The sequence below is a fragment of the Sciurus carolinensis genome, chromosome 3 (genome assembly GCF_902686445.1).
Source record: "Sciurus carolinensis chromosome 3, mSciCar1.2, whole genome shotgun sequence".
Classification (NCBI taxonomy): domain Eukaryota; kingdom Metazoa; phylum Chordata; class Mammalia; order Rodentia; family Sciuridae; genus Sciurus; species Sciurus carolinensis.
This window is the reverse complement of record NC_062215.1, coordinates 83,957,940-83,985,887: the sequence shown is the minus strand read 5'-3', so window position 1 is coordinate 83,985,887 and position 27,948 is coordinate 83,957,940. Positions and strand designations below refer to the sequence as shown.

At 35.8% G+C, this 27,948-nt stretch overlaps 1 protein-coding gene across 1 annotated transcript in view; it reads left to right on the top strand.

The window, feature by feature from the left end:
* The first annotated feature begins 9,260 nt into the window (after window positions 1-9,260).
* Dpp10 (dipeptidyl peptidase like 10) overlaps window positions 9,261-27,948 on the top strand; it is a 1,299,115-nt gene continuing 1,280,427 nt past the window's right edge. Inside the window, exon 1 of the mRNA XM_047546244.1 lies at window positions 9,261-9,412. Coding sequence (XP_047402200.1) covers window positions 9,353-9,412 — 60 coding nt within the window. The 5' untranslated portion in view covers window positions 9,261-9,352. The remainder of the gene's footprint in view (window positions 9,413-27,948) is intronic.

Genomic DNA, 27,948 nt, shown 5'->3' with positions numbered 1-27,948 from the left:
TACCTCTCAGCTACACAACCAGCTGTTGCTATTGAAATCTTGTCTCCTTCTTTACATCCTTATCAATTTATATCTTAAAAAGAAAAACAAATCTATTTATCTAGGTTTTTTGGGGGGGAATCATAATTAAATGTTTGCATTCAATTTGCTCTCTTTTTTCTAAATTTGCCCTTTCCTACACTTTAAAAGAGAACTGAATTCTTTAAGAGTGAATGAGAACTTAGAACTTTAGTGATCTTTCACCCATGCTATTCAGGTTACTGGCTCTTTCTCTAGTTGACCTTGATTATTTTTACTGAAACAGCTGTTCAAGACTAATCCTGTGGCCTTCTGGTAGACTTTTTTTTCTTTTTTTCCTAGAAAATATTTCCCTCCATCATTGGTTCACCTGTGCTCAATTCTCTTAGTAGCTGTTTCGGTTTCTTACTATTTTTGTATAGTCTAAACCCATGCCCCGTCCTCTCAGCAGACTATATCTTAGCATGGAATCTGTTTATGTGCTTTAGGTTCTCATGCTGATACCTAGATAGATTTGCAACTGACTACCTTTCCAGTCTCTGAGGAATAGAAAGCTTCCTCATAATGACTGAGCTTATTGTCAATAATCTTAATCCCACCCCTGTATGTATTCTCTGAAAATTGCTGCATTATTTTTCCACCTTTTTCCTGTCTCTTTCTGCTTTTTAACTTGGCAAATTCCTGTGTCTCACCCTTGCTAACCCAATGAAAGCTTCATGTCACCTTTGAAGCCGTCTTTGGTCACATGCCCTCAGAGATAGCTGAGCCATATTTGACACTGCCATTTAACTTGTCATTTTCATAATTGAGTATGAACTCAATGAAGAAAAGAAATATATGGCTCACTTATGTACTGCTAGTGCCTTGAATGTGCCTTAGGATGTAGCATTTAAAATGTTCAGTCAGTCAACAAATGAATGCTTTAGTTGTACTGTGAGCTGGAAACTTGGGATTCAAACACTCCTTCAGTCAAAATTCCTTAATGGGGAAACATATATTTAAAATATTCTTATTCCGAGTAATTGATTGAATCAATTAAGTCTTATTTGTTTAAAAAGATAAAAAACTAATATCAAACTGGTTTAACTTCTAATACAGCAACTTTTCATAAGGTAAAAGCAAAAATTTTATAGAAGAACTCACATCTTGGTTTTGTAAAGTTCAGAATAAAACACAATTTCCTTCATGTTTCTGCCTCCTTTGTTACCCTTACTCCAGATGCTGTGTGTTTTACTAAAATGTTCTAAAGCTTAGTAGCGTATCTGGTGATTGGTTCCATTAATGACTCATATCTGATATATTTGTTTCGGGAGAGAGAAGAAAGAGATTTAATAATATTTTTAGAGAAAAGAAAAATTAAACAATTTATATAGACTTCATGTGTTGACAGCAATAATAACTTTTATATATAGGTACTATTACCTTTTTCAAGCAAATACTTTATTTTAAAATGGTTTGTATTCCCTTTGTCTCTTTTCTTGCCTTTTATTCAGTATTTGACCCATTGAAATCTGATTATTTCTTCCACCATTCCACCAAAACTACTCAAAGCAGGGCTAAATGTGGCCTATTTACTGAAAAACTCAACGAACAAAACTCATTTGGTGATTTAATTAACTAACTAATATCACTTGCAATTATTGATCTCATGTGTACATAGCACATGGTAATTGTTGCACAGTGTAGAAAGAATTTTGAACCACAAAATCTTATCCCTCAACAAACATACATTCAAGCTAATAGACATACAAACAATACAGGAGTGTTACTAAAACAGAATGTAATTAGTACTATAAAAGAGACAAAGATCAAATGTGGGGAAACAGGAGTGAACTTTATTTGGGGAAAAAAAGAAATAAAAATTGAAGAAAGACCCAGTTTTTAATTTTATTCATTTGTCTCTTTATTCAGGGCTTGGTATATGGTAGGTAAGTACTTTACCCCTGAGCTGCACTCCCATCTCAGAGGTGACATTTCAGAAAAGCATCAAAGAATGTTTAATGACTGGGGACAGCAGGGAGGAAATAATATGTGCACTTTCTTAAGCTATTTTTTGCTTGAAATTGAAAAGTAATCCTTTTAGTTTTGATTATAGGGTTCTTCTGGAATGAAGCAATGACTAGTTTGGAAGAGGAGGTTTTCAAAATTTGGGTCCTTTACTTGGTGTCCCCTCATTATAAAAACTTTTAATTTGTTGTTATGGTTTAGATGTGGTGTCTTCCAAAAGTTCATGTGTGAGATAATCATTGGATTATAGCCTTAATCTAATCAGTAATTAATCCCTGATGGAATTAACTGAGTAGTAACTAGAGGCAAGTGAGGTGTGGCTGGAGGAATTGGTTTATTGGGGGTGTAGCTGTAGGGTATATGCTTTGTATCTGGAGAATAGAGTCTCTTTCTCTGCTTTCTAATAATAATGTGAGCCGTTTCTCTCCATTGCAGTGTCATGATGTCCTGCCTTGTCTTAAGACCTGAGAAATGGAATCTGTAGTCTATGGATTAAGACCTCTGAAACCATGAACCCTTTAATAAACTTTTCCTCCTTCACAATGGTTAGGTCCTTTAGTTACAGTGGCAAAAAACAAACAAAGCTCTCTGAAATATTTGTTAATGCTTTTCCTTGGATTATTTTTATTCCAGAAGACTTGTTGTGTGATCATAATCTAATTAGGATAGAATAAAATTTGCTGGCATGCATTTTACTATCTTATATGGTACCCAAAATGCTGAAGTTATGTAAATGCATACCACCTCTTCAGTGCTGCAAAGGTAGAAGTCAGTACCTGAGATGGGTATGTCTGCAGTTGAAGCTTGTTTCTGTTGGGAGAGGGAGGGACTGAGTACTGGAAAACATTTGTTCTGCATTCCACTGTTTGGGAAAAGTGGAGCATGCAGTGGAATTTAGGTCTGGATGCCTGCCAAAGCTCCCTCAATGATTATAATTTTATTGGGATCATTCATTATCAACCTTAAACCTGAACTCTTCACAGGTCATAAATGTTGGGACAACCCTCAGAATAGGAAGGAATGAGAACAGGAGGAATGGGTGACCAGGGAGCTATAGCAAAGTTCCTAATAGTCAGATCCTGGAACTTTGAAATAGTATAGGGTGGCTTGGGAGACTACTGTCACTAATAGCTGAAGGAGATGAAGTAGTCTGTTCCTCGGGTGTCCAGGGAACTATAGTGCAATGGGTTTTATGTATGCATTCAGTCTTCGCAGTGATTTATGACAGTGGCCACAGAGAGAATTTATTGAAGGCATTTGTCAGGGATTGCAGAGCAGATTGTTATGCTTACATGAAGAGTTACCTCCAGTGTTTATTCTCTGTGTTCATGGAAACATCTGTACATGGAACTGGACATTTCTAAGGCACTTTGGGGGGGTCCCATTTGGAGAATTATTTGCAACTGGAAAAATAAGGGTGAGGGATGCCCCAAGAATTCCTCATGAGGAAATTATGAATATTTATTTTGCTGTTGGGGTACCGCGGACCCCACCCTAGTCTGGCACTGAGCCGTGGCCCCTGGTTTGCAACAAACAGCTAACATTGCTTAAGGAAGTTGGCCCGGCACTAAGCCAGTGCCAGAATGGACTGCTCTGATTGGACAAGGTGACTCATGCTCGCTGCGTGCCCTCTTGTTGCCCTTATTGTATTACATTGTTATCATGCTCTCCCCACATGCTCTGTAACCTGATTGGCTCATGATTCATATATAATGGCCATGACTTCCTTGTAAGGAGTAGAGAGAAAGGAGAAAGAGGAAGAAGAGGAACAATAAAGAGCTCTGACGAACAACCAGTGTGTCGTGTCTCTCTCTGTGGGCAGAAGGAAACGCGACGTTTTGCTGTTTTATGAATTTAGGATTTGGATCACATTTTAAACCAGAAATTTTGCAAAGAGAATTATTCTACAAAACAGAAACGTCATCATTAAAACTGGAAAGATAAAAGTGAATGACATCAGTGGCGATAACATCGTGGCTTTTCATTGGTGTGGAACTCCATTTTGTATGAGATAATTTCTGAGATGTTTACATTTGCTTCTGGTTGATGGGGAGCAGGAGTGGAACCTTTCAGGAACATCAGTCTCCATGATCTGTGACAATAAAGCACCCCAAAGTTCATTTGTATCACACAGAGTTTATATATAGTGTACTTGGAAGCAGGTAGTTCTCAGATTAGGAAAATTGTAGTGAAGGGTCAGTCAAATGCCCAGTCTGAGGTATTTGTGGTAACAATTAAGATATGAAACAAGAGATGGAGAATAGGAAAAGTCAGGAAGGCAAATGAAATACAGAGAGATGCAAAGAGGAATAATGAGTGTTGTTCTGTTCTTTTTGGGTATAGGAATTGGGAAGCAGCTTGAGAGCCAGACTAACATGGACAAGACAATAATTTTACTTCTTTGTTGATTTTAATCCTTGCTCTCACATTTTATGTGGTTGATGCAATATCTCATGACTGGGAGAGAATAATAAACCACTTTGTTATTTAAATTGAAAGATAAATTAGAAAAGGTATTTGTGACATTCTCATGACTTTTTAAATCACTACCTTCATAATTCCTTCAACATGTGGTTTGGTTGGAATACTATGGGACATAATTCTAGAGAGGTGGCTTTCAGATGGTGAGTCACACAGCCAATGACCACAAAAAATAAAAGTGAGTTCATAATACTACCTTTGAACACTTGCAGGGAGTCCTTGAAATGATTCCTATAGATAGAATGAAAAATGTGAGTTTCACTTTTTGTTGTATTTGTTGGACTACAATAATGCTTATCAGTATGAAAGAATCTATTTTTGATTATATAGTATAGAGATTAAGTATATGTATTCAGACTTGGCTGCCCTGCTAATTATGAAAGTCCCTGGCTTTTGCAGAGCTAAAAGTACCAGCAGTACAAAACATCACATCTTAAACTCATGGTCAACTGTGATATTTTCCTCCACACAAGGATTGCTATAGGTCTGGATTGTATTCCTGAAGAATCCAGGAAAACCTATCATAAAAGCCCTGTTGGAAAAGAACATATGGGAGAAGGAAGTTCTATCTTATATGTACCTATAAAGCTTTGAAATGAACTCCTCATAGGCTATACAGCCTCAGATATGAGCATACTAGATCTTGAGTCTGGATGGTAGAGATAGGTATGTGGCTCTGCAGAATGGAAAAGAGCAGTTATAGGATTGTGGTGTGGTCAGCATTGGGACTATTTACTGCTACTCTGAATGAATTTCTCTTTGAGCACATGGTGCTCCTCATTACCTTTTACCTAAAGCTGAGTGTAGCCATGAGACTGACTTTGGTCAAGAGAACATAAGTAGAAGTGATATGTGACATTGCTGGGCAAAAACCTCCAAGTGATGGTGTACTTTGTCATATTTCCTTCCCTCTGCCATATTAAATACGAAAGCTCATATCAAGATAAGGCCTCTGTCAGCCTGAGTTCCCTACGACTGGAAGAATTCCTCCTAAGCCATGCCAAACCAGTATTGGCATACAGCATAATGAGAAAGAAATCTTCACTATTTTAACCAATGATACTTTCAGATTATATGTTATGGTAGCACAACTTTTCCTGTCTTGATTTATACAAGTAGTTTCCAAAAAAGATCAATTTTTGAAGACTGGAAAGGCCAGAATCAGGCCAATGACTTCTATTTGGGTGCACTCAAGGAACACTCTGAAGCTGAGAAGATATCTGCAGTAGGGATCATTCATGGAAAATGAGTCAGCATGAAGGAGTTGGGTGAAGGCTTTAAGGTCCAAATCAAAGAAACTGACAACTGAAATCACACTGCATTTCTAGCAAGGCATGTGATTGATTCAGTGGACAGGTCAGACAAAACCAGGACACACACAGTGGGTGTGAAGATGAGGCATTGATCTCCTTATGGTCATGCAGGGATTTGGAGGTTTTTTTGTTTTGTTTTGTTTTGTTTTTAGGGGGCTCTAAAAACAGTTCAACATCCTTTCAGATATTCTTGTTGACCAGGGACCTGGGCTTGACTAAGCTTGAAATTTATGGATCAACATTTTGACCAGTTGGTTAGAGTTTGCTAAAGCAGACAGGACCTGAAACAAAGACAGTGCAATTGGTAATAGTCTGACATTGTGACAATTTTTTTAATGGGCTATTTCCATTAAGCCAATCCTAGTTTTCATCTCCCAGATAAAATAACAGCTGTTCAAGAAACATCATAGGTATATTTTCTGAAATTAGTAGCTATTTTCCTTCTTTTTATTAAGGGTACAGGGACTTCTAGTTTTCCAGAAGCTGTGGAACTTACAACCACATATTTTTATTTGATTATCACTAATGTTGATTAAATCTGAAATTGTTCTTTTGGATTAAATTGACTCGATTTTCTTATTCATTATGATTCACTGTGTAGTCATTCCTGAGTAGATCTAACCTTTTTTAACAAGTCTACCATGTGACACACTATGATGTAATTTTGCAGATGTTTTCACACAAAACATATTGAGTCCAATGTATCCCAATTAGAAGAAATGTATATGAATTATTCTTATGAAATAGTATTTGTAATTTTCTAGGTTTTTACTAAATTTTTCATCTCTCATCTTTCAGTTGTATATTCCAATTAAATTTATTAAGAGAAGACTTTATAAAATTTTTTAAAAAATCATACATTTTTTGAATAGAAATGTTTTAAAATTACTATGGTTTTCATTTCCTTGATACATGAAATGATAATGTAACAGAATAGAAAATCAAAATCCAAATTTAGACTTAGGTAATACATTTTCCTCTAAAAATTGATTTTCTTTGGGTTAGAGTTTGATAGAATGATAGACTGTGGAACAGGGAAAAGGAGAATAGGTATATGCTAGGCACCCTTTTTTTGTGAATTTTCTCTGTTTTCAAAATTCAACTCTGGAAAGGAATTCCAGATGGACTCTTCATACTTACCTATAGATGGTAGTTCTGATATGTCTCTTGCATCCTAAAGCCATACAGATGGGGATGGGACATTGTTTTGAAGAATTGTACAGAAGAGGTGAAGTTCCATGTGACCACAGCTCATACCTTCTTTGTGGTGGACATTGGATCTCTCATTGGGTCCAGTTAAGTTTCCTTGGAGGATTGATGGTTCCTTCCACACTTTATAGTTCTATGATGTGAATGAAGAACTCTGAACCTTTGCACCCCACTACTGTACCTTCCCCATTCTGCCTGGACTAGCTAGATAATTTAGTTTGGAGGTTCCACAAATATAGTACCAAGTACTACCTAAGAGAGAGGAACTAAGACATTTCTATGGGTGCAGTATATGCATCTCTTTAGAGATTATCAAACTGCTAACTAAATGTTGAAATGCTCATGGGTTTGTTTACTGGACCATAAATTTTGACTTTTTAATTTTTACTTCATTAATTTATTCCTTTCTCATTATTATTTGCCCCTTTCTGTATTACATGGGCTTATTTTATGATGATTTTTCTAATTCCTTGAAATAAATATTAGGCTTATAAATTATTAAGTTCATGCTTTCTGCATTTCAAATATATGTCCTTAAACATATACATTTCCCTCTAAATGTTGTTTTGTCTCATCCTATAAATTTGATATGTTGTTTTCATTATTGTGGAATAAAAAATGTTTGGAATCATCTAATATAAATTCTTCTTTATTTATGGATTATTTAAAACAGCATAATACAATAAAAAGCTATGAATGCTAGCCATATGTTTTATTTAAAATGTTAAACTTTGAACCAGAAGATCTGTTGGTCCAAAGGGTGCCCTGGCTGTGCTCCAAGTGATGCCTGATGCTCTCTACCAGGTCTTGAATGTGGCCTTTTGCTTGGATCTTTATTTCATCTCATTATTCATGAATTTTTTGTTATCTCTAACACTCCTGCCATTAATCTTTGTGGCTTCAGACTTTTTCATATTCATTCACAGACTACTTTGCCAGAATGTTTAGTTCTCTTTTCTGTTTCAGAAGAGGTAATATTGTATAAAATGATGTTTGAGATTAATTATTTCACCAAAATCATGAATTTATTTCTTCTCACATTGTAGTTTATCTTTCAAAGTCTTTGCCCAATCATAAAGGTTCATGCATTGACTCTTAAGTTTGGCATATCATCAGCAGGATCTATTTCTGATGAGTAAAAACTGTTGGTTTTCAAAAATATGTGAGATATACACAGTGTAGAACAGATATTTCATAATAAAGGTTGGAAAACAATATTCTTCATTTATTCAAGCCAACTGGATCTCTTACTTCAAACCTGGATATGTTCAGTCTAATTGGTACTGATGTGACCATGGCTTCTGAATAGGAAACCTTATTCATAAACGTTTATGATTTATTTTTCCCTGCCATTTTAAAAACGGGACTAACATGAGCTAACTACTAGTTTGTCCTAGGCAAACAGAAAATGTGCCTTTAAATAGAAAGATGATTAAAAAACCAGAGGAATACATAAATTGTGTTCTTGCTTTGGTGCAACGCCCAGAAACTATAATAATTATTGTGTTTTAAACTCCTTGTATACTTTGTTTTTCCCTGACTTGAAGAAATGGTTAGCTTTTTACCTGACTATTACAGCGGAATGTCTTAGCTATCTCTAGATATTGTCAGCCTTTCACCATACAGATGTGAAACTTCTAAATTGTAAAACCAGCAACAGGTAGTTTTCAAGCATTTACTGGCATTTTTATTTTAAACATTACCCAGGAAGGAATAAAATTTAGTATCTGAATGAGAATGAATTATAGTAAAAAAAATGAGAGAGGGAGAGAGAGAGAGAGAGAGAGAGAGAGAGAGAGAGAGAGAGAGAGAGAGAGAGAGAGAGAAGGGAGAGGGGATTGTTTTGCACTGCAAAAAAGTATATTGTATAATCTGGAGGAATTGGAACCATAGGTTTTGCGAGTGTCCCTTTAAACTGTAGGACTGCAATTGATCTCTGTATGTTTTCTGGTATTCGTCCCTTTGAAAGGAGAATGAGAGCTAAGATCATTGGCTGTACTGTGGAGCTGTCACATCTCAGTACTGAAAAGATACAGTGCAAGTGAATTTAAACAGTCTTTGGCTTCCTATTCCATATTGCCAAGAGCTTTGAGAATGATGAACCAAGTGAATGCTTTATTTAGGGCTAAGTGAGATTCAGATCCCTCCAATCTGACAGCGTTTCAGCCTCCGGAGTGAGGAAGCAGCAGAAACAGAAGCAGCAGAAGCAACAGCAGTAGCAGCAGCAACAGCAGCAGCCCCTGCTGAAGTCTAATAGAGGAGACTTGATCTCAGTTTATTCTGGAACTCTGCCTGGGATCGTGCACTGTCCAGGGTCCTGAAACATGAACCAAACTGCCAGTGTGTCCCATCACATCAAGTGCCAGCCCTCAAAAACAATCAAGGTAGGACCTGGGTTTTGTATCTGCTCTCTGCCTCTGCACGTGTGCCTTCATTCATCTACCTCACTGCTGGGTGCTTGTATGGCAGGGCACTGAAAGTGGAGAGACCTAGTTGGTTTGAGTCTCAGTTGAAAGTTGAATCTCAGTAAAATGTTAGGCTCTGTTTGCTTGTGTATATAGACCAATGAGTAGTTTCCTTTGAACCATACTTCTATCTTGATGAATTTGGCTTTTGTTTTCAATGAGAATTAATCACTGGTATTTTTCAGGAATAAACTTTAAGAGTTGCTAGTCCATGTCAGTTTTCTTAATGGAACTGGTGAAGAATTTGCAAACTGCTTGAAACAGATAAACTTAAATTGACTAGAAATTTGATAACTGCACTTTATGGTCATGTAGATCTTCCAAAGAAAAGCACCTCCCTCATTGTGAGCATTGAACTGTTGGTTATACTAAAGTGACTTTAGTGAGAGGGTGTAAAAGCTATAGAGAGAGCATAAAACCACATGTTCTAATGTATACCACCATATAATTCAAAGTCAGTGAAATGACTTGAGACATTCTTTATTTCCAAAGCTTGTTCTGTTTGTAATTTTCTGACAACATATGGTTAAAAGTAAAGTAATATTCTCAAAATTTCATTTTTCTGTTCTAGTTTTAAGTGATATTTATGTCACCCTCTTTGCTCTTATTTGGGATAATTTTAATTATAAGGAGATTTATAAATGACCATATTTCCAATCAGGTAATTATTCTATATTTTTATCTATCTGAACTGGATTATTTTTTTTGAATGTGATTACTTTTCATCTTGAGTCTAAATCATGGGTTCCTCTGAAACTCTTATGAAGAAAACCGATAACCTGATGTGTCATCTTAGTTATCAGCATATCTCATTAACATGCAAGTGCATACCTTCCATTAAGATGCCAGAATTTAAGAAGTCTGACTTTTTATGATTTATAATACTATCCTGTTTATATCTCTGGCCTTTGGCAATATTGTATAGATTGTAATTATAAAAATAATATAATTTTCAGCAACATTTCTTTCTTCTGAACTTTCCTGCCCTATGTCAGAGTCTTTCAGTGATAAACATCCCCAAAACTAAACATTTTACTCCATTCATCTGCAATTATTTTTTAAAGCAATGAGACCAGTGAGATATATCTAAGAAAGTATAATTAGATACCCATCATATATAAACATAGAAAGTTAGCTGAAATCATGTGAAGTCCAAATTCAGAAATGTACATCTTCTCTAATGGCAAAACAGGATCTTTGTCAGCACTAGATTCTCTGTACTGCATCCAAGTTTAGAAATAAATGTTAAGCTTTAGGAATTAAATTGTTTTCTGCATGTTAAATTTCCACATATATCAATTATATAAGCATACCACCACTGAACTATGCCAAGGGAGTAAATATATGACATTCCATATTGTGATGTATAAACTCTATTTAGAAATATATGTTGTAGTTTAAAGTGAGATAGAATTACAGATTGTTCATCTACCTTTGTCTAGAAAACCATAAATGAACAGTGACTTTCTATTTAAGTGTTTGAGGTCACAGGAATCAAGCATTTTTATTTGCCCTATTCTTTATTGGGTAAGCACAAATGAATGCTACTTTCTGGGACTTAAAATCACTTTTCTTATTAGTGCTCTGGCATTGACTGCTCTCAGACAAACTGTGGAACAAAAAAGAAATGTTTCTAGTATAAGGGTTTTGCATCATCTTGCTGATCTTGCAGATGCTGGTTTTTTATTCTAACTGCAGCCATTGAATTGAAATGAAAGGCATCATAAAAATTGGACAACCCACCACTTAGCAATGTGTTATATTAATGGCTTAATGAAAGAATCTTGAATCAAAGCTCTGGGTGATTTGGTTAATTGTATAAGTTAAGTTCTTTTGTGCACCCCCCACATTGCCCTGGGGAGCTAAAGATGCTTGTGATGTTCATAAAGTATGTATAGATGCAAGCATTGAACTATTAAGGGAGTAATTACTTGAGTATTTTCCAATTTGCAACAGTAAAAAGGGATGAGTGGAAAAGCTCTCTTACTTCAAATTATGTTCTCAATTATGAAACATTTATGGCTTTTGGAATTTATACTAAAAATGGCTATCTATATTTAGGTAATGCATTAGCCTACGAGCAAAATGCAATAACAACCTAAAGAAAAACCCTAAGATGAGAGTCTTTTGGAAAGCTATGGTACATGAGTGTTTAAAAGACTGAACTTTTGGAGTCTAAGGTTCAGGCATGACTGTTTAGAATTATTTTTTCCTCATGGCTAAAGTTACTATCTGACTATTTAAAATAAACCCCACTCATGGAATTTGACCTGAAGATAGTGATAACCCACTTTAGGACTCTGGGAATATTCAGGTACTTGAAAACTTGCATATTGCTCCATTTTAGAAACTCTAAGCCCTCCAGGGCTTTTTACACATAGATCAGTGTAATAAACCTCTAGGGAGATTTCCCCTCCTGTCAGTGTAGTAAATGCTGACTGTTTCTTCTCTCGATGGTATAATCACTACTAAAAAGAATGCAATGGGAACAGAATAAAAATGAATTACATATGCTGAAAATAGCCATAAAACCAAAAAAACTGTAGAAAGAGAGAGTGTGTGTGTGTTTGTGACCCCATTTGAAGTTTAAAAAGTGATGAAATTTGCAGCCCTCGAATTCAGTAATTGTTGCCACTGAAAGGTATTTGTGGTCCTAGTAGTGTCAATCTGGAGAAGGAGTGATGGAGAAGAGTCATAATGGAATGAATGTCAACATTATTTGGTTTTCTTAGCATTTGATTTTGTCACTTTGGCCATTAAGTTCAACCAGTCTCTGAAACAAATTTTTTTATGTACTTTGGCAGGTAAGTTTCTGTAGTCAAAACTGATAACAGAAAGCAGAGTAGAAGAAGTCAAATAAAGGTGCCAAGCATGTTCTTAGGTTACTTTGGATAGATGCTGAATGCAATTCTCTCATAAAACCCCCTCATATTTCAGAGCTTGTAAATCCTTTCCTGAAATGAATACAAATCTTACTGTTAAGTTAGAAGCACTCAAATAAAAAAATATCTTTCAGTCTGAAATCTATAATGGAAAATTTTAGAAACTAACTGGGAATGTCAAATACATTTACAATCTAATATTGGCATTATTGTAAACCTCCTCAAGAATTTCCTCCACGTTGGGGAACAAACTTGTTTTTGTCTTTACTGTCTTGGTTTCTTTTGGTTACACCAAAAATAAGGTGAATCATCCAGCCAAATCTTTGTTTTTGTCTCACCCCCTGGCCCCAGTGGAATTACACATTTAAAACTTTGCCCCTAAAATGTACAGAGAATAGAAAAAATTTTCTTTCATATTTTAATATAAGTGTAGTATCCCAGTATGTCTAAGGAAGTAGAAGAAATTCTTCATTTTATTTTTTTGAAGTTAGAAGTAGTGAGTGAGTTATCTGGAGTTGGTGATTCCTGGGTTAGTAATCATCTATATTGTAATTTTTTATGAAAATTCCAAAACAGAGTGTACAACATTTCTCCTCTTTCCCCTCTAGTGCACTTTCACACCAACTTCCCTCTTTCTCTCTCCCCTTTTTAGGATCTGCCTGGTTTATTTTATTTCCATCTTCACACTCAGGTTCCATGTAGCAAAGGTTCCCGAGTTCTAAAAGTTCTGGCTTCTCTCTATGTGGCCCTGATGGAGTAACTGCCACTCTGTATGAACCATACTAGGAGGAGTTTAGGATCCTCATCGTCTTCATAGCATATCTTGAGTTGACACATCTTTTCATGACAATTTCGACTGAATTTTATGTAGCAATATGGATAAGTCAATATGCTAATAAAATAATAAAGACTCCCCCACCCTTACTCTTCTAGACCACAGTCCCATCCAAGGAAACAAGATAAAATAAATGGGGAGAATTATTATACTATATTTCATAAATTTTACAAATATTATGTAAAAATGTAAATAAAATCCAAAAAGTAATTGGGTCAAAGAGACTGAAAATCTTATAACAAGTATTTTCTGCTTAATCTGTAGATTTGAGGATATGGCACTTGGGCCCTAATTTCTCTATTTAGCAAATTGGTGTTTTGGAGCATGAAACTGATGAATTGGCATGGTGAAACTGGTTTGGAATTGCACCATGGCATCTCATTGGATGTTTATTCTATGCCCCTAACCTAAGTGATGCGCACCACATCTGATTTTCACGTGTTTACTGAGCTAATATTGCAATTTAGTCTTTAAGAATATGTCATAATTAAATATGCAAGTGATAGCTACAAAAATTTATCAGTGCAAGGAGTATATAAGAAAAAAGACTACCTTTTTATGTCATCATAATATGCAAAATGTATGGTTCCCCATGCTCCCTATTACTTCAAATTCTAAGTGCAAAAATTATAACATGTAGTATTTCTATATGGTACTGTGTCATAGTCTTCCTGGTTCCTAATCCTAAGGACTTTAGGCATAAGGAAATTAAAAGAAACTTCCTTCAAATGTGATCACAATTCAGACTCAGACATGCACTAAAGACAAAATTACCATTGGAATTCTACAGTTACTAAGGACATCAGTGAGCTCTGCAGTTCCAATCAGCAAAGTACAGATTTTCCTTCAGCCTTAGGAGTGTTGACAGAGGAAGCCAAAAGAGAGGACTTATAAACAACTAAGAATGAAGAATATTTTGTTTGTGTGACTACTTTTCTATCTTTCAGAAATGGTCTATGTCTTTTTAATTATTCTGACATAGTTTCTTCATATGCTTGAGGCAAAAATCATAGTCTGTCTTAGACTAAGCATGAAGGGGACCAGAAGTTAGAAATTCTGCTAATGACAAATTTATAGTCATTTACAATTTTCATTTATGGCTGAGGATTTAAACCTTCAATGATTATAAGACAATTTTATTTCAAAGGGCTATAAAGTCAACTGTGTTTTTAAGGGAAGCATTAAAGACTTTTTTCTTCTTAACAAAGAAGGACAATGTAAAATAATTGACCAGTTTAATATTTTATTAGCTTTTTTCTGAATAGATAATTTCATTTTTGACTTTTATAATGTTTCATTATCAATTCTGAAGAAGTATTGCATACAGTATATTGTTGGGTAAATTTAGAAGATTTTATAAAATGTTTAATATTACTTCATTTTCTCTTTGGAAAAATGATGTGTTAATAATTTTCTATAAACTCTTATTTTGGTCAGTTATTGAAGACTTTGTTGTTGATAATATGCCTGTCACTGAAAAGGCATGATGGGTCTGCAAACGAAGCATGAGATAAAGAAACTAAGGTAGTGGTTCTCAAAGTATGTTCCCTGGACAAGCAGTGTCAATGTTCCCTGGGTACTCATGAGAAATGCAAATTATGTGTCTCCATTTACCTACAGAACAAGAAATTCTGAAGGTAGGACCTAGCAACCTAATTTAATAAGCCTTCCAGGTGATTCTGATGTACAGTGGCATTTCAGAACCACAGAGCTGAAGGACAACCAAATAGACAAGACTTGTGCATGTTCTACAGATACTGTTCATGTTCAGATATTACAGATGTCTGAACAACTGATTTTTTTCTGTGAGAGAGAAGACCTCATTAGGTCTTTTATCCTTCACAAGGATTACTTGACACAAAGCTTTTTACATATTAGACATTGAATATATATTTACCAATTATTAACAAGTACTATTAGTTCTAGGGGAGTTAAGAGAATTTTTAATACCTTATTCAATGGGTAACTGCTTTGGAAGCTTCACCTTGTGTTTTAAGTTTATAGAAAATTTCTCAAATGAGTATATTGACATTTTTCTTTTGTCTTTCACTGGTTTTATTTTTTAATCTTGGATTGGGGCCATTGGGTGATCAGCATCTTTGGGTGTGTGGGAGTTTCAGTCACACTAAACAAAATGCAGGGTGGATAAGGGTCCCTTTTCTCGCCAGCTTCATCTGGAACTCATCAAAATAACAGTATGCAGGAATGTCACCATGGCCTTTCTCTTCTTCATGAATGTTCTTTGACCCTTAGATATATGCCGAATTGGTAGGATGTAATTGGCAGTCGTATACCACAGGAACAAAATTAATTATCATTAGCAACAAACCTGACCTCCCATGGACAGACACGGCATGATGTTTCATTAGCAAACCTAGATTTTAACTGGGTAAAATAAAGAAAATTTACCATCAAAACAGGTTTTTTTTTTTTATTTCATAGCACTTTGTTGTTTTGCTTATTTTATAGTCACCATTGAGAATTAAAATTAAATGTGTGCAGTCTTTTTGACTATATGCAAACAGAATACAGGCAGATTGGATGGTTTTTCCTTTCAAGGGGCATCCCTAAGTTGAATTTTCACTCCCCCTGTACTGCAATGAATCATATGGCCTTGGGGGAAAGACAATTAACCCTGATAAGTCATTTCTTCCCCCTAACAGAAGGGCAATAAACTTAAATTATATCCCCAAACAAAAATGCTATGTAAGAGCTTTGTATTATAATTTGCACTAGGAGCAATTTTTAAGGGATATGACATTTTCATAGAGAGGTGTACAGTGAGAATCAATTTTTATGACCTAAAAGCTGAGAATTTTATTTGCAATTATTATTAACTATAATGATGATCAAAACTCATTTTGAAGTCTCTTGGGTGCTGAAAAGAATCTTCTGGTATTATAGTAACATCTGTAAGATTTTACCATGGACCAGTACCAAGAAGGTAGGGGGAAGAAAGAAATGGGACTCAAATGCCATCAAAATAATTTATTAATTCAATAAAAAATATAATTACTCATCCCAGTGCTGTGCTTCCAAAATGTTAAATACCTGGTTAAGTTCTTGGATGGTACATGTGGTTGAATTGAGGACAAGTTTTATTGTGGAGTGGATAGTGTTTGTACTGTCCATCTGCTTCTGTATTCACTGTTTCCTTCTCATGAACTCTCCCACACAATAGTCCTTTTATCAAACCCCTACTCTCTGACTTGAAGTCTCATGCTGAACTTTTTTTGGGAGAATCATCAGACTCCCTTTGTGAGACAGTTATGTTCTCACCTAATCTCCTATGCTCTCATCTAATTTCTGTACCTCCTTAATAATAATTGACCTTTTAAGTTTGAAATATATTTATTTCCATGGATGTCTCATACTAGTTCTTAAGGATTTCTCAAGGATCTCTTTTACTTTTGCTAATTCCAGTGCCCACCCCAATATTTGATGCATAGCAGGTGCTCAATTAATATTCTTTGAATGAAAGAACAAAAAAGACTTAAACAAAACCAAACTTCTTACTTTGAAATACATACATAACATTTGGAGAAAAGATAAAGGGTCTCAGAACTTGTGACAATAGATACCCATTCCAATTAAGAATGAATAGCTTCAGTAAATTTAAGAAAAGGTTTTACATTATGAGCATCTTTCTACTCTGTTTTGGAGGTTGAATTAGCATGGCAGACATAGTTGCTGCTGTTTCGAACAGATATAACTTTGCAAGGGGACTATTTACTGACACTTTGGTGAAACTCTTTCTCATTGGAAACCTTAATTTCTAAGATAAATCACTGCTGTTAGACTGCAAAACACCACTTCTCTCAAGTCTGGTTTCTAGGATTTTGCCCTAAGAAAAATGGATTCCACAGTATTCTAATGTAAAGAAAATAGCATGAAAGTATTTATTATTTTTAATAGGTGAGCCCTTTACTTGAATTTTTTTGAGACAATAAAAGAATTAGGGCAGAAAGATTATGCAAGGTGGCATTCTTTGATCAAGGAAGGATGGCTATGGAAAAATTTTTTCCATTATATAAATCCTTTGAAAGATATAAAATCAAATGAAAGAAAAGTTCCAGAACTGTTGACATTGGTCAACCAGTGAGCATTATACAGTGTAATGGATAGAGGCTCGGATTTGTTCTTTCATTGTTTCAGTCATTCAAGATTTAGTAAAACAGCATTAGAGCATTATAGGGTAGTACTTCAGAGCATGGTCTAGCATATAAGTTAATAGTTATAGTATCAAGTGCTAAGTGGATAAACACAAGCTTTTAGGGAGAAAGTGTTCACTAACCTGGGACACAACCCCATATAGAAATTAAGTTGATAAAAAAGAGGGGAAGAAAATATTCCAGGCAGAGAAAACAAGCAAAAGATGAAGAGAAACAGCAATGTGGAAGTCCAAGGATCAGGTAGTAACTGACACTGTCTGGATTGTGGAGTGCAAGTAGTTAGGAGGCATGAGAAAGGAGGCTCCACAGACATATGGGGAGTCTGGATTCTGTGTTATCTCTCAGAATTTTACTGTATGAATACATGACCTGTGAAACTCTGCATCAGGTACAACCACAAAAATGGGATCCTAATTATAATAAGTGATATTCTATGTATGTATAATATGTCAAAATACACACTTCTGCTATGTATGTATAAAAAGAACAAATAAAAATAAATAATTTTTAAAAAGAATTTGATTGTATTCAGAGGACAAATCTTAAGGGCAAATAGTGCAAAGCCAGATCTTGAGATCTAAATTGGGGTCCTTGTTGGTGACCCTGGGAAGCACTCTGCAGGTTTATGACATCAGGTAAAAAGTGAACATGCAACACACTCCTGGTCCATCTTTTAGTATAAACTGAGTATAAGATGTTTTAGTACAGCAGGCTTTGCTGATGGTAAATTTTATTAAGAACAAAAGGTTTGTTCATTAGCTTGATTTAGAAAGATACCACCCACTTTCCTGAATGCTAATAATAGCTTAATAGCTGGTCTTTAAAGGCTTTGATTTAATGGTAACTTTAATCCTGAAGAGTCTTTTTTGACTAATGCCAATCACTTAGCAGTTCTAAAGTTTTTCTCTTTAATATTTGCAAATAAAATAAAGATAATCATTTTCTTGGACATTGGTTGCTGATTTGTCATTTCTGCAATACCTAATAATATATGAATGACCTCTGTTAGCAGTCTCAGGTTTAAGCATGGAGATTTCAGGTGTGGAAATGCAGAATTTCTTTCTTTCCTAGTCACACGGTTTACCTAAGCCATGTGTTGTCTTTAATAAAGATGTTGTGAATACTTTTTTTGAAGGATCAATTTCAAGGGTCTCCCTTAATGACTCCAGAGGATTCAGTAAAGATTAAAATGCATTTGGTGTGCTGTGATTCTACAACCATGAAGTTTTAGAAACTTTTTAGAGATGTTAGCCTAGACTCATTTTTCAGCAAAGAAATCTGAGAAGTAGAAAAGGAAACTAGGTAATGTGAAAGTTTCTCTATCCATTGTTTTTCTTCCCCAGAAACCATAATCTTATGTCTTTACATCTATATCTGGATCTATCTTATGCAGGATTATCTCTTAACACTTAGTGTGGCTATGATGATTTATTTTCTTACCTCTCTATCCCTCACCCTTTAAAGGTTCATAGCCTTTCAAGATCTAGAATAAATTAAAGAACATGTAAATTTTATTAATTAAGATGCTATTTGCTGTAAGCATCAGAAAAGCCTAAAATTCTAAATGAATTGACTAAAAGAAAAAAAAATTAATAATTTCAGAAAATGGACAATCCCTTGTTAGAAACCTCCAGAATCAGTTAACTCAGTGCCCAAATTTATGACCTAGAATGGAGGGTCCTTGAACTTTTCTACTTTGTCTCAGACCAGCTTCTGTCATGGTGACTACATGGCTGCTTTCACTTCAAATTGGTGAAATGAAAGCATTCATCATTACATGACAAATGACAATATCCAGTGGACAAAAAGAAGTTTCTTCCTTTGAGTTTCTTTTTAAAGAAAGCTTCCCTTTTCTCACATTGGTTAGACCTAAGTCCTATAACTCCTCATGCAAATGTTTGATGATACTTGTAGTTATGTGGAGCAAGTAGAGGAGCGAGATACACAAATTTGGGATTGTATTAGAAACCATCAGGGAGATTAGATGGTTTAGAGGTAGATAACAAAAGATATGTATAGTATGTACCACATGGATCAGACAAGAGGATTTTTTAATCTGATGGACATGTAGTGTCCCATATAATGGGAAATTCAGCCAATGCCATGGTCCAAGCACTGTGATAAACCAAGATGAACCATTGTCTCTGATTGCCTCACAGCAGGGACTCCTATCACTTGTGAGTAGAAGGGCAAGAAGAAAGGACATAATGGTCTCTTTTGATATTACGTGACTTAGTATCCAGTGAATTTTGCACTCTTTTTTTTTTTTTTTTTTTTTTTTTTTTGCGGTGCTGGGGATCGAACCCAGGGTGTTGTGCTTGCAAGGCAAGCACTCTACCAACTGAGATATCTCCCCAGCCCTCATTTTCTTTATTGCATGTTATTGAGTTCTGATCTCTTTGGGGAATATGAAGAAAAATAATGATGATATTCACCATCAAATTATAAGGATTTCTCAGGTCTATCACAGACCTCCTCTCTAGGAATTCAGAATCCTTAAGTCTTCAGAAGCATTGCAACAGACAAATGCCCCAGGGTTAAAAGTAACATGAAGACAATGGTGAGATGAAACTGGTAACTGCTGGTGCACAGAGCAAATCCTTCCCTCTTCCCAAAGAAAGGCCTTGCAGCAAAATCTATGGGGGGGACAATAAGATATATGGGGGGACACATCCAAAATGACTTTTAGAGGGCTTAGGGCCTTTAGTTTGTGACTTCTGGATGTATGATGCCAATAAATCCCATGGATTTAACTGCCCTATGTTAAACACCAGCAGATTTAGGACTCCCACCCAGACCTCTTGCTTGACCTCTATTCTCATATCCACACTTTACTTGACAAAGTCCCTTGAATGTCTAAAAGGCACTATAACTTAGTACTTTAAGATCAGAACTTCTCATCTTTGCTACTTACCCTCTCTTACCTAACTTTTAAAAATGTTACCACCATACTTTACTCATTCAAGCCAAAAACCTAAGGTTCATCTTATCTTCTCTTTTTTATGAGTTCATTTTAGTTATACATAATATTAGGTTTGATTTTGACATAATTATACACAAGCATGGAATAAAATTTGCTCTAAGTTAGTCTCTAGTATTTCCCCTTTCCCTTCCCTCTTTCTCCCTCTTCCCTTACCTCTACTATGGTGATCTTTCTCTATTTGTTTGTAGCTTTTTATTCTAGTGCCTTATAAATATACATGAAGGTAAGATTCACTATGGTTTATTCAAATATGTACATAGAAAGTTAGGTTAGATTCAGTCCACCTTTTTCCCATCCTTCCTCCCTCCCCTTTAAGTCCCTTCCTCTACTCCACTGATTTCTATTTTCATGGAATTCCCAATCCCCCTTTTATTTTTTCCCTTTTCTGATGGATTTTGCCTTTCTTTCTTCTTCCTTCCTTCCCTTCCCTTCCCTTCCTTTCCCCTCCTTTCCCCTTCCTTCCTTCCTTCCTTTCTTCCTTCCTTCCTTCCTTTCTTTCTTTCTTTTTCTTTCTTCCTTCCTTCCTTCCTTCCTTCCTTCCTTCCTTCCTTCCTTCCTTCCTTCCTTCCTTCTTTCTTTCTTTTTCTTCCTTTTTCTTCCTATTTTGGTCTAACTTCTGCATATCAGAGAAAACATTCAAACTTTGACTTTCTGGGTCTGGCTTATTTCTCTTCACATGCTGGTTTCTCATTTCATCCATTTACTGGCAAATGCCATAATTTTATTCTTCTTTGTGGACCCAGCTATCCCACTCCTAATACATATCTGAAAGATCTAAAAGCAACATACTATAGGAATGCAACCACATCAATGTTTATAGTAGCAAAATTTGCAATAGTCCAGCTATGGAACCAGCTTCTGTGCCTTTGAACTGATGAATGGATAAAGAAAATGTAATATGTATGCAAAATGAAGTATTACTCAGTTTCTCTTCTTTTTAGTCCACCATCCAATTCATCAACTAGTGCTTTCCAGTCACCTCCTAAATGCATGTCCAGTCTAACTATGTATTTCCACCTACACCAGAAGCACCCAAACTCCTTGCCCTGTTACATCCCACCTGAATTATGGCAAAAACATCAGTGAACTCCTGAATTCCAATGGACTTTCACTACAAGAAAATCTCAACTCACCCTCTGAGGGGTGGGCTTAAAATGTTACTTTAATTATCTTGCCACCTGGTTTAAAACTTAACATTACTTTTTAGAAAACAATCCTAGATCTTTAGCTTTACCCTGACAACTATGTACTATTTGACCCTTGTTCTTCATTCTTCCCATGCATTCTTTACCGTAATCACTATTCTCCAACTTAAACTTGCCTCTTTTTCTGAGTCTAAAACAAACCCAGGTTATTTGTGCTTGATACTCTCATTACCTGGGATTTCTGTTTTTCATGCCAATTCCTGTAATATCTTTCTGATTTTAATTTATGATTTTTCCTGATGGGTTATGCCTAATTTGTGGTCATGACTATGTCAGTTCTGCAAAACCCCATAACCAGAAGTTGCCTTTTTAGTGTGTGTGTGCATTATGCTGATACTGCTGCTAGGCTCTAAGTCATAGGGAAGATGAAGCATTTTTATTCATCTGAAAAAACTTTGATCTCTGTTTGCTATACTAGCCATCAGAAACCCTGTAGGAGAGGATTTTATTTTATAAAATATGCTTTTGGCTTTTATTTTCCAGTATTGTTCCTGTAAATATGATAATTTGATGAATATGTATTGATGTACAAGAGATATATGTTACAGAAATCAGTATACCAAGACATGAGACATCTTTAAAAAGACAGAGTCCATCTTTAAAAAGTTGACAGAGTAACTTATTTTCCCTTCTTCCTCTTCCTGGAATGAAGGAGGAGGACAAAGAATAGGCCATTGTTGACTACAGCATGTGAGCAGTTTCATGACCAAGGTACACAGAATGTGTTGAGGAGATCAGAGAAGGGACACCTTACTCCAACTTGTAGATGAGTTTCAATCTTTGAACTAAGACTTGATGGGCAAGATGGCAATCGTGTTGAAGAGTGGGGAGAGAAAAGCGAACTGCAGGTGGTGGGATGTGTAAGGCAAGCAGACATGGGAGCTCTGTACCGCCATTCCTGTTGCCATGGTCACTGTGACTTCATCCTTATCAAGTTCTCACATATATCTAGGAACATTGATGGGGTATCTCTAATTCCTACAGTGATTTAGTGAGGAAGTAATCACTCTTTTATTATTTTGTAAGTGAGATGGTAAGGTGTGGAGCTGGATAAATTTGCTATAAAACTCAGATGGACAGCTCACATTCCTGCCTCCTCTTGGTTTCTCTCTGCTTTCTCATACTCCCACCAGCTCTGAGGAACTAGTCTCTGTTACTCAGGGTCCTCCGAATTTAAGTTTACCATTTCTCTATAGGAATGCCCTGTGTCCCTCCTTTTTGCCTGCCTAGTAGACAGTACTCCTCACTTTGGCCCCAGTTCACAGAGAATTTACCTCCTCTCTGAAGCTAATCCTGTTCCCTGCTCCACCCATCCCAGACCCAGGAACATTGCTTCTTTGTGCATTACTGCACCTGCAACACACAATACTTTTATGTGCACTTATATATTTTCCCTACTCCTTCTTCTTATCTACCCTATTTATCTTCCACTGCATGTTATTCCACAGCCAGAGTAAAAGCTCTTTGAGGTAAAGGCAGTCATTCATTGGTCATTGCAGCTTTGGTGTCTAGTACTGTAACAGACCTGGAGTGAATGCTCAAAAGGGTCTTGCTAAAAAATTGAAGAAGTAAGTTAAAGACTTCCAAAGTGGAGAAGAATAGTCTTCAGAATATTAATGTTTCATTTTACTTGAAATATAATCACACAGCTTTCATTCTTGCCAATGTCACTATAAGAAGTGAAACCAAATGCATTAATTTTTCAAAGGGTTTTCTTTGGTTTGTGTTTGTTTATGTGTGCATTTGAGACCATAGAAGAGATGAAAGTTGTTTTTTTGAAATGTAAATATAGCTGTAACTTATTGCTAAGTTGTTTCATTAGTGTCTGGCTGGAAAGATTTTAAAGTTATTTCAAGTGTGGAGGAGTTTTTTTTTTTAAGAATGGGAATTTTCCATAATAAGAAAAAATATCTTCTGAGCACCTACCCTGTGCCAAAAATTCTCATATCCCCAAACTTACTTTTTTTTTTTTTTTTTTTGCCACCTCCCTGCAAGGCAAGCAGCGGGAGCGAGAATGTTCAACAACTGATCTTGTTTAAGCCTTTGCATTCAGTATCTCACTTAATATTTGATGTCACACAATATTTTTATTTTACAAAATAATGTCAAAGGCTTAATTTTCTGAGTAAGGAAGAAATACAATGGACATCTTATGCAGTCCTTTCTGACTATCCTGTGTACGAATCCTTTCTATTAAACCCCATGGTGATTTTGTTAAAGGATTATGTTCAAATTTAGTTCTTCTAAAATACATGGGCATTTGACTACCCAGGCCCTCCTTATATCTTGACAGACTTACCTTTTCAAAGCTGCCCATTTTCACAGTCATCACCCCACTTAAGTTCTTATCATCTGTCCCTAACGAAGATCATACAAGGAAGATATCCTAGAAATACCTGAACTAGAATCTCAGAGCTTAGTGAGGTAGAAGAAACAATGCAACACCCTTAAAAGTTCAATTGGTGGGAATATCAAGTAGGACATCACAAGATGATTTAATTCCACAGGATGACTTAGGAGGTATTCCTAAGGATAACTTATTCAGCCTCTAGCTGAATAGTCAGTAACAAGGACTAGTTTACACAATCTGAACTAAGAGAGACTTTAAATTCATATGGATTTTGTGACTTCTTAATATTAGGGGCCTCTATAGAAAACTCAGTTGAGTTAAAATCAGAGTAAATGTGCTAAAAACAGCAACAATGAAGATATGTGTATAGTATTCAAGTATTTGTGAAACATTTTAGATAGTTTTTTTTATTGAATGTCAACAACAATCATGTAAAGCACACATAATTGTTAGGGCAGGATGAAATGAAGAAGGAACTATGTGCACTGGAGTAAAAAAATTTATCAATATGTAATGAAGTACACATTTACTATAAATTGAAATCAGTTTTGGAAAGACAAAATTGGCAAAGAGGGTAGTTGTGATTACCTTCACAAAATATCTGAAACTTTTAAAATATTGGGTTGCATTTTTCCCAGTCAATACAGTCAGGCACAAAAGGTAGCTTATGTTCTGGAGATCCCTGGAGTATGGTAAGTCAGGGGTAGAATCCAAGCCAAGACCTCATGGGCCAAGATAGCAGCAAATACTATATACATACAGGTAGACTGTTATTAGCCACAACCATTATAGAGACCAAGTTCTGCTGCTGATCAAATTAGGAAAAAGTCATGGACAATGAACAAAACAGTTAAAATGAGTGGAACTATCCATGCCAGATCAAGTTCCAGTTTTGGCAAGGATTGGAGAAAAAGTTAGAAATGAATTTGTGAAATAGAAAAGAATAAGATCTCCGAGGTCCTGGGTATTCAAATAAGAACTCAGTTTTCATGTTCAGAAGACATCAGATACTATGTGTTGTTATACCTTAAGATTTTCTATATTCAGTTGGTGTCACTTACTCTAACTCAGGAGCTATTCACCTTGGCACCATGGAGATTCTGGACCAGCTCATTGTTTATTGTGGGACTGTTCTATAAATTGTAGAATGTTCAGCAGCATCCCTGGTCCTACCATTCAGTAGCTTCCTTCTCAGGTATGGCAAAAGAGGTCCTCCAGACTTTGCTAATTATCCTCTGGGGGGCAAAATTACCCCTTAGTTGCTGTGTTTGCAAGTGAGAAAAGCTTGTTCTAGAAGTGACTGTGGACCATTCTGGTGTCCTGACTTTTGTGAATTGAAAGCCATGGTGGCAATTCATCCTTGGGCCTTTCTGACACTAAACATGGGTGAGCCACCCAAAAGATATTCAGCAAATTCATTATCCAGAATTTGTAGATGGAAGAATTTAATCAGAGACAAGAGTCTGCCCAAAAATCACATGGGAGAATTATACTTGAAACACAGTCATAGCATTTTATACTCTGTGTCCTTTCCCCATAATAAGTAGCTTTTATCCTATGCTTTGCGAAGTGCCAAGACTTAGGCTTTCTGGGAGAGACAAAGCAGATAGGACTTTGGGCTCTCCTGCATTTCAGACCATCTCTACTCCTGCCAAAATAGTACAGCAGACCATCCTATGCTGATAAAGGGGAATGTTCCTATTGAAATATTATCAGATAAAATCCTCTGCATTATACCTTTATGCCTGTTTGGAGTTACTGAAGACAGAACTGCACTCACCCAGAGAACAGCTTAACAATGTTCCTTGAATTCTGTTGCAAATTTGTATTCAAGGGTAATGAGAGCTAAGACTGCAGGGGGATATTACGCTTTCAAATTTTCAAGGTAGAAAGATAAAGGGACTGGGACCCAAAAAGGCCATCTCGTCATCCATTCCTGGTCTCTTTCCAGAAAAAAAGTCATCCTCTTGCCTCTATATTTCACTCTTTCAGGCTACCCAGAGCTCTTCTGCCAGAGCTACGTTTTGGCAGAGTCTTACCAAATCGCACCCTGTTCTTGAGAATATAAATTTTCATCCCGAAAGCATCTTGCTTGGCAATCTTCAAATGGTATTTAATTCAGGAAATTCTAACTCTACCCTTTTGAATAAAACGGGAAAAGATCTCAGGACTGGAGAAACACAAATATATCACTCACATCTCTCCTATTTGCCTGTCATGATATCTGAAATTCTACATTTTAAGATTGCCTTTTCTAAATAAAGAACTTGACTTCTCCTAGTTATCACTTCCTTAAAAGCAGATGAACTTGAAAATTTTGACATATGAATATTTTTTCAGCCAAAGACAAACCATCTATTTCAGGACTTAATATTACATACTGGTTAACAATGTGCATTTTGAATTCAACCTGCTTCAGTTCATATTCCAGCTTGACACTTTTAACAATATTATCTTAGGCAAGGTTTCAAAATCTTTCTGAATTGTAAGATGAGGTAATGATGCTGTCTATATTAGAACCGTGGGAATTAAATGGCATGATACATGTCAACCATTTTAAAATACTCTATAAAAACCAGCCATCTCCATTGTTATTACTACTTTATTCATAAGGATTATTATGCATATGTACTACAAATTAAAGAGATCATTGATAAAAATGAGTGCAATATTGGAGGTTATCTTGTCACTTTCATAATTGTTTCTGAAATACTAGAGAACAAGGGTTATAATGAATAGATCAACAAAAATATAACTATAGCAATGAAAAAATGATATGAAATGGATTATAAAGTACTAAATCCTTATGATAAGAATCAAATTTTTACTGTAATATGCCAGTAGAATCCATATATTAGACTTTTTAAAATGCAGTTTACTCTTCTCCCTATTATAAATTCAGTATTAAGTGGATTTGTAGGTTTCTAATGGAATTTCTGCTTCCTTGTTTGCCTGTTATTTCCAGAGGACAAAAGATGTCTGAAAGAGTGAAATTTGCCATATGTGTTAGAGAGAACTTTACAAAAGAAGTGTGAATATCACTGAAAGTTATATCAGGCATTTGATACTTTGTAAATGAAAGTAGTTTTATAAAAATGGCACCATTAACATATTCATTGAAATAAGTGTCTTTTGATCAAAACATTTTATTATTTTCTTTTAAAAAATTTTTAGTGCATTTAATTGCACAGACTAATAGGTTTACTTGTGGCATATTTGTACATGCATATCACACACTTTGATCCTATCTACCCCCCTTTACTCTCCCTTACTCTGCCTGCTCCCTCCCCAGATCCCCTTTCTCTTCCCTGATAATCTCCCTGCTTCTTTTGTGTTGCCTGACCTCCTCCACCCTCAGAGATTCCACATATGGAGAGAAACACGTCATACTTATTTTTTTAAATCTGAATTTACAGAATACTGTAGGCAAAGTGCTACTAATTAATGATTGAGTAAATTCTAGAAGCGTTAAAGTATAGCATAGAACAAGCTAAATAAATATTTGCCTAATGAATATCAAAGGCATTTGTTTCTTTCTGGTTTGTTTTCTCCTGCTGTAACAGAATACCACAGACTAATTTATACAGAGATACATTTGGCTTATAATTCTGGAGACCGGGAAGTCCAAGGGTATTGAGCCAGCACCTGACAGGAGCCCTTGTGCTGTATTACAACATAGGGGAAGGGCAGATGAGCATGCTGAAGACAGAAAGAGGGAAAACCCTTGCTTTTATCAGGACCCCACTCCTGCAATAACATCAATCCATTTGTGAGGGCAGAGCTCTGTGGTCTAAGCACCTCTTCAAGTTCCAATGTCCCCACAGTGTTATAGTGGCAATCAAACCTCAACTTGAGTTTTGAGAGGATGGTCAAAACATAGTATTTACCCTTGCTATGTTCAGCATGCCCTCTGACCTTTTCTGTTAGCCAGCTGGGCATTGTCCTGTGGCATGTAACATGCACCACTGGGTGAGATAACCAGTTATCTGGCTGCTATTCCAAGAGAGATTTAAACTGGTACCACCCAC